At 39.5% G+C, this 14357-nt stretch overlaps 1 protein-coding gene across 2 annotated transcripts in view; it reads right to left on the bottom strand.

Moving 5' to 3' along the window:
* Window positions 1–3067: 3067 nt before the first annotated feature.
* Window positions 3068–14357, bottom strand: part of H (Hairless) — a 47921-nt gene continuing 36631 nt past the window's right edge. For both annotated transcript variants that reach the window (XM_067140232.2, XM_067140231.2), the window contains exons 4-5: window positions 5332–6543; window positions 3068–5069 (exon numbers count right to left, since the gene is read on the bottom strand). In XM_067140232.2, the coding sequence (XP_066996333.2) occupies window positions 5035–5069; window positions 5332–6543 (1247 nt within the window). In that variant the 3' untranslated portion in view covers window positions 3068–5034. The remainder of the gene's footprint in view (window positions 5070–5331; window positions 6544–14357) is intronic.

Below are 14357 nucleotides of genomic sequence, written 5' to 3'. Positions count from 1 at the left end.
GAGACAGTTCCTGAATGTGAGGATGAAGAAACATTTCTTATTGCATTGAGCCGTAATTAAGCCTAGTAGCCAGACTACAAAAATCAGACCGGTTTTTGATGTTTCAGCTAAGAATTGCAAGGGGAATTCGTTGAACGATTGCCTAGAAAAGGGGCCGAACTTAATTCAACTAATTCAAGTTATTAATTCAGCTCAGGAAGCATGCTGTTGATATAAGTGCTGACATTAAGAAGGCATTTTTGCAGATTAGCCTACCGCCCAGTGACAAGGATTTCTTAAAGTTCCTATGGTGGAGCAATGTTGATGCACAGGAAATGATTTAGACATCGTCGCGTAGTGTTTGGTGTTTTATGAAGTCCCTTTCTGTTGGCAGCTACCATCACTCATCTAGATCACACCCCAAAAGAACTGGGAAAGACTGCTGATATTCTGAAGCAGGCATTTTATGAGGATACCTGTATAACCAGCCTTGAATCTGTAAGTTCGTGAAAGAATCCACTCAGTTGATGGCCTCCGGAAAATTTTGAGCTTTAGAGACTGGGTAACTGTACCTAAATTGGGTCAATCCTCCAGGGAAAGCAAAAATGTTTTTCCCGTTCTCGGTTTATCTCGGGACACTGAAGATGACACGTTATTTAGTGATGTCAGTGAACTTTACTTTGCCAGGGTGACCTATTACAAAGAGAGTCCTCCTTTGGATGACCTGGTGGGATATACTTGTACAACAACGCTCATTCCAAAAATGATCCTTTCTTATGATCACTCGATGTAAGATTGGACCTTATTATGTATTATATTGTCATTTAGTGGTTGTGAAAGTCTACGTTTTAAGGAATCAGAAAATTTACTGTTTATTAACAATATCTCCACTGTTGTGTTTTCGATGAAGTCATGAACACATCAAAAGGCCAGTTATGGCCAAGTTTTCTGATATTGAAAAACTGAAACTGCTTTATGATAAGCAATTTGTGAGTTATTCTGAAAACTTTCTTGAAAATTTTTGATGCAGAAGCTTCGAGAAACCTAGAACATTTCGTTTGAATAATAAACCCTCAAATTAAGAATTTACCAACATACTGGTTTATGGATTGATTGTAAATTTACAAGTATTTTAATTAATACTGCTATTACTGGAATTGATAAAACTAAATACATTGATGATTTCTGTGAGAAGCACTTCACCTCAGCAATGATTCTTGGCTTGGCAGTGCAAACACACCTACCAGGAGAGCACACAGAGGCAGAACAGTATGTCTGGAATGTTCCTATAACCACATAGAAAAATCTGTTGTGGAAACTAAATATGAAGGTACGACCAGCTTCTTATGAATCCATCACTGAAGCACTGAAATATTTACAGAGAAGACTCACTTGACTGATATGCTGAACAGGTAGCCTGTAACTAACTGGATGAAAGACAAACATATTAAAAGCTATACGCTACAACAATGTTAATGAGGGTCACAGTTTGTAATACATGCCTTTTATAGACACATATCAATAGTTTTATGTTAATTTTCTCTCCCATTATTTTGGATCTTTAATTTTTTTCAGTTTTGTAAGTAAAAACTTTTACGATTAGTATATTAATTTAAATGTTTTAGTTTAACAAATGAATTTAAAATGTTTAACTGTCCGCCCAAAGCAATCAGAATTTTACAGTGTACTGTTTGGTTAAATAGTACCAGTTATAATTTTGACTCTAGCTAGGCAACATCAGTAAAAATGGCTTCAAAACAAGCCTTATAATTACAGGTGCAATGACAAAGAGCACCCCGTCTAAATTCATACTTACAGCAAGCCAAATTATCATCTTACTTCCACACATCAGTGCATTAATTCAGGCTGAATGCAAACTTATTCTCAATTAAATGTTTAGTGGGTAATATGAAGTTTCTTTGGTTTATCACGCATAATACGCTTAAACCACTGCAGTTATCAACGAGATCTATACAATGCGTTGACAGAATAAACCTACAATCTCTAATAATGAGAAAGTCAATTTTGTCTCTATATACTGCAACATATTGCTGCAAAAATATGAAAAGAAAAAAAATTCAAAGGAGAAAAGGAAGAAAAAGACTGAGAAGTGAAACTACTTTCCAAGAGTTTCAATGACTCACGAACTATCACTCAAATGGGAGCCAGTTCCCCTATTCAGAAAACTTAGGTTTTCGGTAGATCTACCAACTTGTTCATGATCATGTAATGAATTCATGTGGGTAGCTAGAACATTGTTGAACATCAATCATATCATAAACCAATGAAGTAATAAGTTATGTTACAGCAAACTTCACTGGCATTTTTAATCTAGTGGGTTCTTCCATGTTTCTCAAAATGAGTACCAATGTACCCACATATTTGTCCAGGAAGCAAGCTTCTAGTTTTAAATGATTCTGCCTTATAAACATAAGCCTCTGGACTAAAGAATTTTACCAAAACCTCAGTGACATGACATTTCATTTTGAAAGTCACACATACATGTCTGCCAAAACTAGAAGAATATGTGTAAAAGCCCACATGTCGACCAATCTGTGATTCAGTACCAAATGGGTCTTTTAGGGTACTTTCGGTAGAATTTTAGAATCTTTCTGTGGTGTTGTGAATGTGTGGGAAAAGTGTCGTTACCCTCACGTATTCTCTCTGTGATGGTTGCTTATTCTTCCTTTGGGATGCAGGAGTCTACAAATTGCCAAGTCACTGTAAGCAAAGTATAATTTTACCATTATAAATGAGAGACTTTAATGTTCTTGTTCCAGTTATCTTATTTAGGATCAGAGTTAACATGTTTTTAACTCTAATTTATTAAATACTTAACATAGTTGGAAAAGCAATAACAGTGACATGGTATCAGCCTGCATCCAGAGTATAACTCATAATTAGAGAGAAGAGTTCAGATTTTTGCCCAGGTAATGTTTGCCATTTGCTTTAAGTTGCACCGATACAGATAGGTCTTATGGCGACAATGGGACAGGAAAGGCCTAGGAATGGGAAGTGGCCGTGGCCTTAATTAAGGTACAGCCCCAGCATTTGCCTGGGGTGAAAATGTGAAACCACAGAAAACCATCTTCATGGCTGCCGACAGTGGGGTTCGAATCCACTATCTCCCAGATGTGAGCTCACAGCTGTGCGCCCCTAACCACACGGCCAACTTGCCCGGTGGTAATGTTAACAGAGCCACGAACTGCTTTGACATGGGCAAAAATGAAACATATCATTTACGTACAGAATTAGTGTTATTTGGGACAGGAAACCTCAACACTTTCTTTCAGACAACAGCCTCAGTGTAATTTTTGCTATTGTTTTATATTGCACCAATTCAGAGAGGTCTTACAGCGATGATGGAATAAAATGGGGCTAGGAGCGGGAAGGAAGTGATCATGGCCTCAATCCTAGTATAGCTCCAATATCTGCCCAGTATGAAAATGGGAAATCATGGGTTGGAACCCACTATCTCACAAATGCAACCTAGCAGCTACATGGCTCAAACTGCTTAACCAACTCCCAAATGCAGTTTATACTTAGCCCTCTGCCTTTTATTACAGTCCTTCACCGTAGTTGAATTCTTAAGTGTGAATGTGCAGCAAAAGTAATAATTTAGCCTTTAATACCCACCCTACCTCCTACAGGTTTTATAATTTTACTGAACTGATATTGGCCAAGGCATGTTCAAGATTACCAATGTACTTTCATGAAGGGAAGATGTTAACTGTTCAACAGAATGAGGACAACACAATACAAAATTCATGAGTTATTTAAACGTATCAAGGAATAATACAAACTGCACAAAGACACATACCGATGAACAGAGCTGATAACAGACAGAAAATACGTAGATTTTAAACGACGAGTTAGAATTTAGCTTCACAACTGCTTAAATTTTATATTTAGAGACATATGACTTCAGTCACGAAAATCATTCTCTTATTTCTCCAAAACACCTTCAGTGATAGCAGTATTTTCTAAAATGCTACAACAGAATATTCTGGCTACAATACTGTTTGAAACAAAAAGAGAAACTTCACAAGAATATTCAAATAAATAGTAATTAAGTAATTGCTCGAAAAATGGAACACTTTACATTATAATAGCCAAAGATAAAGATTAGAAAGAAACTGAATTTATGTATTTCTTTTCAAACTATCTGGGAGCACAATGAATTTAACATAGATAACTGCATCCTTTGAAGATGATTTACTACCCTAATAATACGTGGAATACATCCAAAACATAAACAAGGAACAAAGGTATGTCATGTATAGTGAGGGAATTCCTTCATGACAGCACCAAACATAAATATAACAGCACCATGTACAAAATATAAGGGAAAGACTGAAGCAACTAACAGAATTAGTTTCGTTCAATTATTTTATACAAATTATACATTTCATATCTAGAACATATGAAGGACATTTTAAAATCTTCAAATGATGAGATTCTCAAATATTGCTCTGGCAAAATGCCACGTGTGTCAATCTTCCTGTATCTCTGTACTGATTACAATGAAATTTTGAATACTGTAAAGGCATCACAAGTTCTTTCCATTAGTATGGACTTAATGGAATAATTCTCAATCAATTTTTTTTTTACAAATCTACAGCAAAAAAATCACCATTTTTAATGGTGTATGAAATAAACAGGAATATTTCATTTCAAAAGTCAGTAATTTTGCATATAAAAACAACCTTACTAAACTACTGTACAACATGACCAAAGATAGTCAACAACTGCCTCTGCAAAGGCACATTTGTAATAATTCGCCTAGTTTTAACCACATTCATATTTCTATACATAGGTTCATATGGAACTATGCACCTGAAGTTCCAAGTACTTATTAATAAAGCGTTTCTTTTTCCAAACCTGCTAATTCACTGGATCCTTTCATTTCTAGTCTTCCAGATGACCTGGAGGACCAGATACTGGCTTCACGAGTACCTCATCACTGATTCTACCATGCTCAAATATGGCCAGATCAAAACACACAGTATAATCTCAATTAATGGATTGTATATGCTCCTGGGTGTAAGGAGAATTTCATCCAGCATGCTTCGATAAATTAAGAGGGACATCTGAAAAACAGAAAGGAATAAACTATGAACACCAAAACCAACAATACTGAAATATACAATACACTGAACATTTTGGTCAAGGCTTTCACAGGCCAGAATACTGTACATGGCAAATCATTTTGGTTTTTGCTGTTGTGGATTAAGTTTAAGACACAAAAAACAGTTGTGTAAGGAACAACATCCAGAATTATAACCATTCTTTGTACTATTTACATGGCATAAATCCAAATGACTTGTCATGTCTAATATTAAAAGATCTTACCTGAAGCACCGTCATCAAGAGGCTGATGAGACATAGGTCCCCAGGGGCTCAACGGAGGTGCAACAAGTCCAGGATACAATGTTCCTCGTGGAAGACTAGACAGTGGGTATTGGACCCACCCAGGGGATGGAGAGCCTCGATAAGATGATGGAACAGGAGGGAGGCCCGGATAATACGGATGCTGGTTCAATGCTGGAGCAGGGTGTTGTGAAAGATATGGAGACGGATAGAGTAATGGTGGTGCTATAAAAGGAGGAAAGTGTTGTTGAGGTGAGCTGCCCATGGACGGAATAGCAGGTGCTCGGATTCCACAATGACGAGAGTCTGGAGAGGGAGAAAGATTGGGGGAAGAGGAACAAATCTGCTGATGTTGTGTAGGTGAGGATTTCCTGTTTCCATCTGACTTGCTCTTCATATTTGTCCTTGACCTGGGACTAGGCTCAGGAGATGTCGCCGACTGCTGTGATGGTGATTTAAGCAAAGTACGTAGGAATGAAGGCTCACTATCACTCGTCCCAGAATTTAGAACCAAATTCCGGTTATTACCCAAGAGAGACGTTATACTGTAATTACTTACATTAGCCTTGGCACTAGATTGGGAAGGAAAAGGCAGGATACTGCTTGGTTGTAAAGTTTGGCACGTAATGGTGCAGTTTCCACTGCTACCATTGTTGTTATTGTGGGGCAAGGCACTGGTGGTACGAGCTCTCTGTCGCTTGGAATTAGCTAAGTCCTCAAGGCTAACTCGCTCCATTTCACGAAGTATTCTCTTTCGAGGGGATACAATGCTTGGGTCCATGCGCCCAGCAGCAACGTTTACCGTTCTTACTTGATTTTGCAAGACACCACTCACTCCACTGCTGCTACACGTAACACTGTCCGTACTACTTGGACCCGAAATTCTTTCTATTAAAGTTTGTACTATCACTGTCAAGTTAGGTCTAGTAGGTCCTATCTGTTTAACTCTCACTAATTTTGTATTGTTTTTACTGTTTAAAGATAACACTGATTCGTCTATAGGGTCATAGGGACATCTTCTTTTTTTACGAATATTATGAGAATAGAAGTGGAGATTCCTAATTTCCTTAATATGCTGAAGAGGCTGCATGAAAAATGTCATCTCTTTGCTGATGTCCCTTCTAGGGTTACTCTGCTTCCAACAGTGATCCCGTTGCCAAGGTGAAGACTGGACAGAAGAGTTATCATCAGACACTGAAACACAGATATCATTACATGAATAATTTTTTTAGATATAAAATGCATACACTAGCAGAGGGAGGACACAATAGAGTAGAATGGAAATCTGGGGCTCTCAAGGAAGGATGAAAACTGATACGAGTGTAAAGACAACATGTTTCTGTAAGAACGTCTCTAGTCGAACAGAGAATGGCTCCTATGAAGTAGGCAATATTCATGGTCAGATTCAGGGAGTTCTGAGGGGATTAACCTAAAGAAGAGAATTTCTTTGTTTTTCTTCCCCATCTGCTGGCCTCTTGGAGAAATCAATTAAGCTTCAATATTCTCTATAATTCTGCTTTAGAGTTTCTGTGGTTTCCCGAATTTGCCCACAACATACACACCTGTCTGTCTGGCTCATCTGATATAAGTGCTGGCCTTCTGAGCCAAAGTTGGCAAGTTTGATCCTGGATCAGTCCAGGCATATGGGAACAGTAGCAGCTCGTGGCTAAAATGGCAGGTGGGGCTAATGTGGGTATTATTTCATTGTTATATGTTGTTATTATTTATGTAGTTTTTCTTACTTCTGCTGTGGTACATACATGCATATTAAACTTTGTCATTACATTTTTATCGGCAGTATCTGTACAGTTAAGCATGCTTTATTCTAATTCATGCTGATAAAATACTTTAAAAGTTAAACTCCTTTATAAAGGAACTGCGCTAGTCGATTCCCCTGCAATGCAAACAAATCAATCACTTTTTAGTTGAATTCCGGAATCTCTGCAATGACGTCCTTGTGATGCGTTTAAATATTCTTGCCCCATTGAGTTCCTTAGATAAGTTTTAACTCGTTTTAGAGTACTGAAACAACATTCTGATTCCGCAGTTGAAATTGGGGTTGTAAGTACTATTTATGCCAGTTTGTGTACTTCTGATAAATGAAACAGCCTACCAGGCAAAATCTAAAGCTCAATACTTTTGATAAAGCTGTTTCCAGATTGTTTTCCTTCATTACGGTCCAAAGTGCACTCGTTACACTCGCAAATGTATCATTCCAATAAAGCACAATTAGTTCACTTTCTAACCATTCCTTCATAATTATGGGATAATATTTCACCTCACTGGTTACAAGTTCCCTAGGAAAAGCAACTTAATGTTCTATGAAAAATTGTGGATCAATTAAACTTCATTCCGCGCACATTTTGTTGGGCGTTCAGAATTTCGTTCCAACTTGGGTAAATTCCTTCTGATGTCGTTTATTGCAGTTTTGAAATGCTGAATTGCAGAACAAACATTTAGGGCATTGGTTGATGATTTCTGTAGTATTTAGTACAGAATGTCAATGAAAATGGTGTCAAAACACTCAAAAAGAGCTTATTGTTAGAGACAATATTAAAACTCTGCTATGAAAATTGCAGCGCATTTCTACAGTTTTCCTAAACACACTGCCACAGACAGATCTTAATAAATCAGTGCAGCTGGAAGAGTAAGAAAAAAATTTAAAAGCCCGGTATATTGATGAAAAACAACTTCACTGATTTCACAGTCGAGCATGCTTTCTTTATTACCAAGCTTAGCTGATGGGTGTAACAGTGAATGAAATGTGCCTCTTATCTTTACCAGCACCCCATTCCCCTCCTAAACACGGCAGCACCATCATAGGACTGAACAATTAACTTTTGTTCTAGTTTGTATGGTTCTAATTGTTGTTTCAGAACGGACGTTAAACCATCTGCAGTTCGATCTTTAATACAGAAAAAGGAAATGAATCTCCCAACTGGGCCACTACTAGCATCATATTGCAACAATATAACTAATTGTGAGATGCACGACATATCTGAAGTTTCATCTGCCTGGATGGCTACCAGGGGCGGTGCGTGGTATTGTTGCAGGTTTGCACAACTCCCAATAATTTTACGCTTGATTGGTCGTCTTTTCTTCCTATTTTGCAGTTTAATAAACCTAACATGTACTCTAAAATGTGTTAAAACCAAGCACCTTTTATCGTTCGATGTACTAATACTTCGTAACGAACCATTAAACTCCGCCGTCTTTAAATCAAACTCAGGGGGTTGACTTTCCTACGCCAAACTCCCTAGCGCACAGCGCGCCGCTATTTAGTTTCAGCAGGGTCGAGCCTAAGCCTGTATACGATGTATAGCATCAGGTAGCAAGCCCGCCAGTATCGGTCCTAGGGAGTTGCATGAGACCAGCAAGTCCCCTATCGAAAAACAACTCCAAATGTCCCCGTTAGATTGCACCACTCTGCAGAGATGACTTCATCCCTGCTTTCTCTCCACTCGCAACGGTAATTTCTTTTCCACGCCACTAGGGTAAGGGTAAGCTGCACCGCCCCATTCACAATGTTACCAACATTGGTAATTCATGGGCAATCATAACCTTTTATTAAATCCCAAAATTTGTTTTGAGGATATACTTTCGGAGGAAACGTTTTCTCATCAGCATAACTTCATGTTATGCATTTGCCAACCGTAAAACGAGCTTTGTGCCAACATTGTCACATGTTGGTAAACGGCTGGACTATTGCGACATGGAGTTGTTGGTGTTTATGTAGACGTTATGTTTACATTTATCACGTGCAGGCCTTGGTGGGTTTTCAGGTGATTGAGTATTTTGGTTCTAGATAATTTTTCTGTGCGTTATTATTAAAACTGATGGATTCTAAATTGTGAGTAAGAGTTCGTCACAAAGCTGCCGGTGTTTGTGTAGTTTAGTTTCAACAAATAGTGTATACGGTTTTGGACAAACTGAAACTACGCCATGAACTATCGTCCATCTACTTAGCACAAGAAAGCAAAGCAAAGTCACCTACGTACAGGCCATGAAAGCCCTTGTAGGAGTGGAAGGTAAAGGCTTCCACCATTGTTAACCTCGGCACATGATGGGGTAGAGTGGTTAGCTCTACGCCTGGCCACCTTTGCCCCTAGAAATTAACCTGGTACTCATTTTTGGTGTAGGCTGAGTGAACCTCAGGGCCATATGCACGTCCGGAAGTGGAAATATCGTTTCTTAAAGTTTACTACTTCCTGACGGGGATTCGAACCCACGTCCTTCCGGGCGAACCGAGCACGCCTTTACCGCCTCGGCCAGACAGCCCCTATTTAGCACAAGAATTCAGATCATTGTCGGGTCCTGTTAGTTTAGCAGAGTTTATAATAACCAACAACCTGGAGAGGACGTTCACTGAACTGAGTGCTTGAAACTGCTGAAGTTTAATTTTACAATCCCTATGACGTCTGTCGAAGCAAAAAGATGTTTTTCTACTTTGAATAAAATAAAAACTTCCTTAAGGAACTCTATGACCCAGGAAAGATTGTCGGCCTTGGCGATGCTTTCTATAGAAAGAGATCTGCTGATGGAAATCGCGGACTTCAATCAACGGGTGACTGACAAGTTTGCATCAATGAAAAACAGGAGGGCGAATTTTCAATTCAAGTGAGATAAGAATAACTGTAGTCATATTCTTATTTCCTGTGTTTTAATTGCTGGATATGTATTTCAATTTTAATATGAATGCAGTTCATTACATACGGATACTAGGGATTCTTGTTATTTCTATTAGATTCTCATTTAAAATTGCAACATTGAACATGTTGGTACAACACCCAGCCTCAGATACGACCAGCCGCCACTGATGGCTACATATTTAGCGCTTTGTATTTCCTGCACTATCATCCCTCTATAGACCACAAACATGCAATCCAATTCTGAATTGTTTTCGAGGTATTTTTTGACACTGTAGAATTGAATTCCGGAATCTCTGCACAGCTAATGCGTTCAAATGTTCTTGTCACATTGAGTTTCTTGGATAAGGTTTAACTCGTTTTAGAGTACTGAAACAATGTTCTGATTCTGCGGTAGAAATTGGCGTTGTAAGTACTATTTCTGCCAGTTTGTGTATTTCTGATAAAGCTGTTTCCAGATTATTTTCCTTCATTAGGGTCTAATGCCGCTAGTTCTGACAAAAGATCCAACAATACCCTGTGAATGTGTGAATTGTCACCTTCGTTATGACCTCAGAAGAGGTAGTTAATGTGTTCCGTAAAACTTAATATATTTAATTATCCTGTTTAAAATGTGTCTGTTCTTATCTACAAGTTCGTTGTGACGCTGAATAGAAACACGGTGGCCTTCATTTAATTGAGTCAAAATGTTTACAGAACCAAAAAGGTTATGTTTTACGTTGTTTTCAATGTGTGTTTCTGAAGTTTTGTGTTTTTAAACTCTTTCTGATAGATGATTATCAGTTATGGCTGTCCCAGTCCAACAAGTTTCCCCACCAAACAATAAGTACACGAAACAGAAAAGTGACTTCTTTTCTTCACTCACAGTAAGCTGCTTCTTCTTGTCAAACCAAGATAACGCAAATGTTCTTTTCTGATTCTTGCAACTTGGCTGAAGTTGATGCACGCCAAGTCTTTTTACTTCTAATTTTTCTTCTAAATTTAATGATGAGAATTGAGATTTCACAAGAGTATCTACCCTATTCATAATAAATGGCAAGTTATTAATAATTTCACCAAGTACTATTCCCTATTTTAAACACTACATACCAATCACTCTTAAACAAAAACTATCCAGAACTTATTCTCTCCACACAACAACTTGCCATAACACCCGCTGCTACAGTTATTGCAAACTTGCTTATATTCTTCTAACCTCATGTAACATGTTCTGGTGACCATTCAAAGAGTGCAGCTTTCGACACATTTAAAGTTTTATTTGTTAGTATTGTTAGTGGGATGTAAAACCAATAATTTTTGTAACCCTCTTACAGCCAGGGGGTAGTGCAAGCACCAGCCCTTTAAATGGCCAAAGCCGATCAGGTTGGCCTTTAAAAACCCAATATGAAAATCCAAGCGTTGATTACATTGGCCGATTTAAAATTCTATGATATACATAATTTTGTGGCAACCTATAGTGATGTGCATACTTTTGTGACAACTTATAGTGAAGACCCTACAAGTCCTTGTGTGCCTGACCTTGCTTTGACAGTTTTAGCAGGATGTTCTAGCTTTCATAAATGTCATTTCCTGTGTTCAGAAATACCACTAACCAATCAGTAAGGAATTGCTCCCTGCAGTGAGTGGATTTGTGAAAACAAAATAGCAAATGGTTCTCATAATATTTTTCCAGTGTGTGTTGATGATGATAAATTAATGGATTATTTGGAACAGTGTGAAATTAATGCAGATGATTTGTTATCGGACAACGATAGCGAATTTAGTTTCAAGAGTATTGACAAGTGTTAGTTATCTGTTAGAATAAATATATACTGCCTGACAGAAAAAGTTAAGCACACACGAGTGGTTACAATATTGATTACAATATGGGATGAAAGAGACAAGGCCGTTGGCAGTTACAGGTGGAATGTTGGTGCCAGGTCAGTATGATGTCGCACCCCTGGCCGCAATGCATGCCCTTATGCAGTTCCGAATGGTGTCAAACAACCTTTGGATCCTCTCCCGAGGCAAGTTCGTCCACAGCTGTTGCAGCTGTCCCTCCAATCCCGCAGGTTGGTACTGGGACGCTCTCCTGGGGCAAGTTCGTCCACAGCTGTTGCAGCTGTCCCTCCAGATCCCGCAGGTTGGTACTGGGACGGATTCTCCTTCCAATGTCATCCCCATGTGCTCAATGATGTAGAGGTCCGGGGATCTTGCTGGCTTCGGGAGGACCTCAACATGCTCTAGGCATGTCTATAGACACACGTGCTGCGTGTGGACATGGATCATCTTGTTGGGACACAGTCCCAGGGTGCTGTGCCATAAGGGGTAGGACGTACAGACGCAGAATGTCTATGACGTATCGCTGTGCCGTCAAAGTCTGCCAAAGCACTATTACAAGTGACCTGACCGCATATCATATGGCTCTCCACACATGATGCCAGGGATTAAGCCTGTGTGTCTTTCCACAATACGGGCAGAATATGCCCTCTGCCCTCGATGCCACCATACCCGCACACAGTGGTCATCGAAGGTTATGGAGAAGTGGGACTCATCATTGAACACAATGAGACGCCAGTCGTCCTTTGTCCATGACTTCCAAGCAAGGCGCCACTTCAAACGAAGGTGATGGTGTTCTGGAGTCAATGGCAACCGACACATGGGGGCAGTAGGACCCCAATCCGGCAGATGAGAGTCGTCGAGTCTCTAGTACATGTTTGCGGATGGCAGGTGCCGAAGTTATGGGATCCCGCAATGCTTGGTCCACCAAACGACAGTGTTTCTTGGTCAACCCGAACCTGCACATGATCGGGTGCCCTCACGTACCCATTGAATCCAACATCAGGCCACCGTGACATCTGAATGGCCCACAAGCCTGGCAATTGCACGATACGACCAACCAGCCTCATGCAGCCCCACAATGCAGCCTCTATCTAATGCTGTCAATTGGTGGGTAGGCTGTCTAACCCATGTGCGAGGCATCGTGGGTGCTTCGTTCTGTAAGTAGTCCTCTCTGCAAGTCTTGCTTAACTGTCTGAATCACACCAGTTGACTGGTAACAATTCAACAAAAATCTAATCATTTACTCACACATCAATGGTATGCATGTATACCGAAATGGGATAATATAGGACCACTCCTTCTGGGTGCTGAACTTTTCTTTGTCGGCCAGTGTAAAACTGGGAGCCTCCGTGGCTCAGGTGGCAGCACGCCGGCCTCTCACTGCTGGGTTCCGTGGTTCAAATCCCGGTAACTCCATGTGAGATTTGTGCTGGACAAAGCAGAGGCGGGACAGGTTATTCTCCGGGCACTCCGCTTCTTTCTGTCATATTTCATTCCAGCAACACTCTCCAATATCATTTCATCTGTGTGTGTTTGAGTCATCAGTCCATAGACTGGTTTGATGCAGCTCTCCATGCCACCATATCCTGTGCTAACCTTTTCATTTCTACGTAACTATTGCATACTACATCTGCTCTAATCTGCTTGTCATATTCATACCTTGGTCTACCCCTACTGTTCTTACCACCTACACTTCCTTCAAAAACCAACTGAACAAGTCCTGGGTGTCTCAAGATGTGTCCTATCATTCTATCTCTTCTTCTCGTCAAATTTAGCCAAATCGATCTCCTCTCACCAATTTGATTCAGTATCTCTTCATTCGTGATTCGATCTATCCATCTCACCTTCAGCATTCTTCTGTAACACCACATTTCAAAAGCTTCTATTCTCTTTCTTTCTGAGCTAGTTATCGTCCATGTTTCACTTCCATACAATGCCACGCTCCACACGAAAGTCTTCAAAAACATCTTTCTAATTCCGATATCAATGTTTGAAGTGAGCAAATTTCTTTTCTTAAGAAAGCTCTTCCTTGCTTGTGCTAGTCTGCATTTTATATCCTCCTTTCTTCTGCCATCGTTAGTTATTTTACTACCCAAGTAACAATATTCATCTACTTCCTTTAAGACTTCCTTTCCTAATCTAATATTTCCTACATCACCTGCCTTCGTTCGACTGCACTCCATTACTTTTGTTTTGGATTTATTTATTTTCATCTTGTACTCCTTACCCAAGACTTCATCCATACCATTCAGCAACTTCTCGAGATCTTCTGCAGTCTCAGATAAAATAACAATATTATCGGCAAATCTCAAGGTTTTGATTTCCTCTCCTTGGACTGTGATTCCCTTTCCAAATTTCTCTATGATTTCCTTTACTGCCTGTTCTATGTAAACCTTGAAAAGGAGAGGGGACAAACTGCAGCCTTGCCTCACTCCTTTCTGGATTGCTGCTTCTTTTTCAAAGCCCTCGATTCTTATCACTGCAGACTGATTTTTATACAGATTGTAGATGATTCTTCGTTCTCGGTATCTGATCCCTATC

This window comes from Anabrus simplex, chromosome 2 (assembly GCF_040414725.1).
Source record: "Anabrus simplex isolate iqAnaSimp1 chromosome 2, ASM4041472v1, whole genome shotgun sequence".
NCBI lineage: Eukaryota > Metazoa > Arthropoda > Insecta > Orthoptera > Tettigoniidae > Anabrus > Anabrus simplex.
This window is presented reverse-complemented; position numbering and strand designations above follow the sequence as displayed.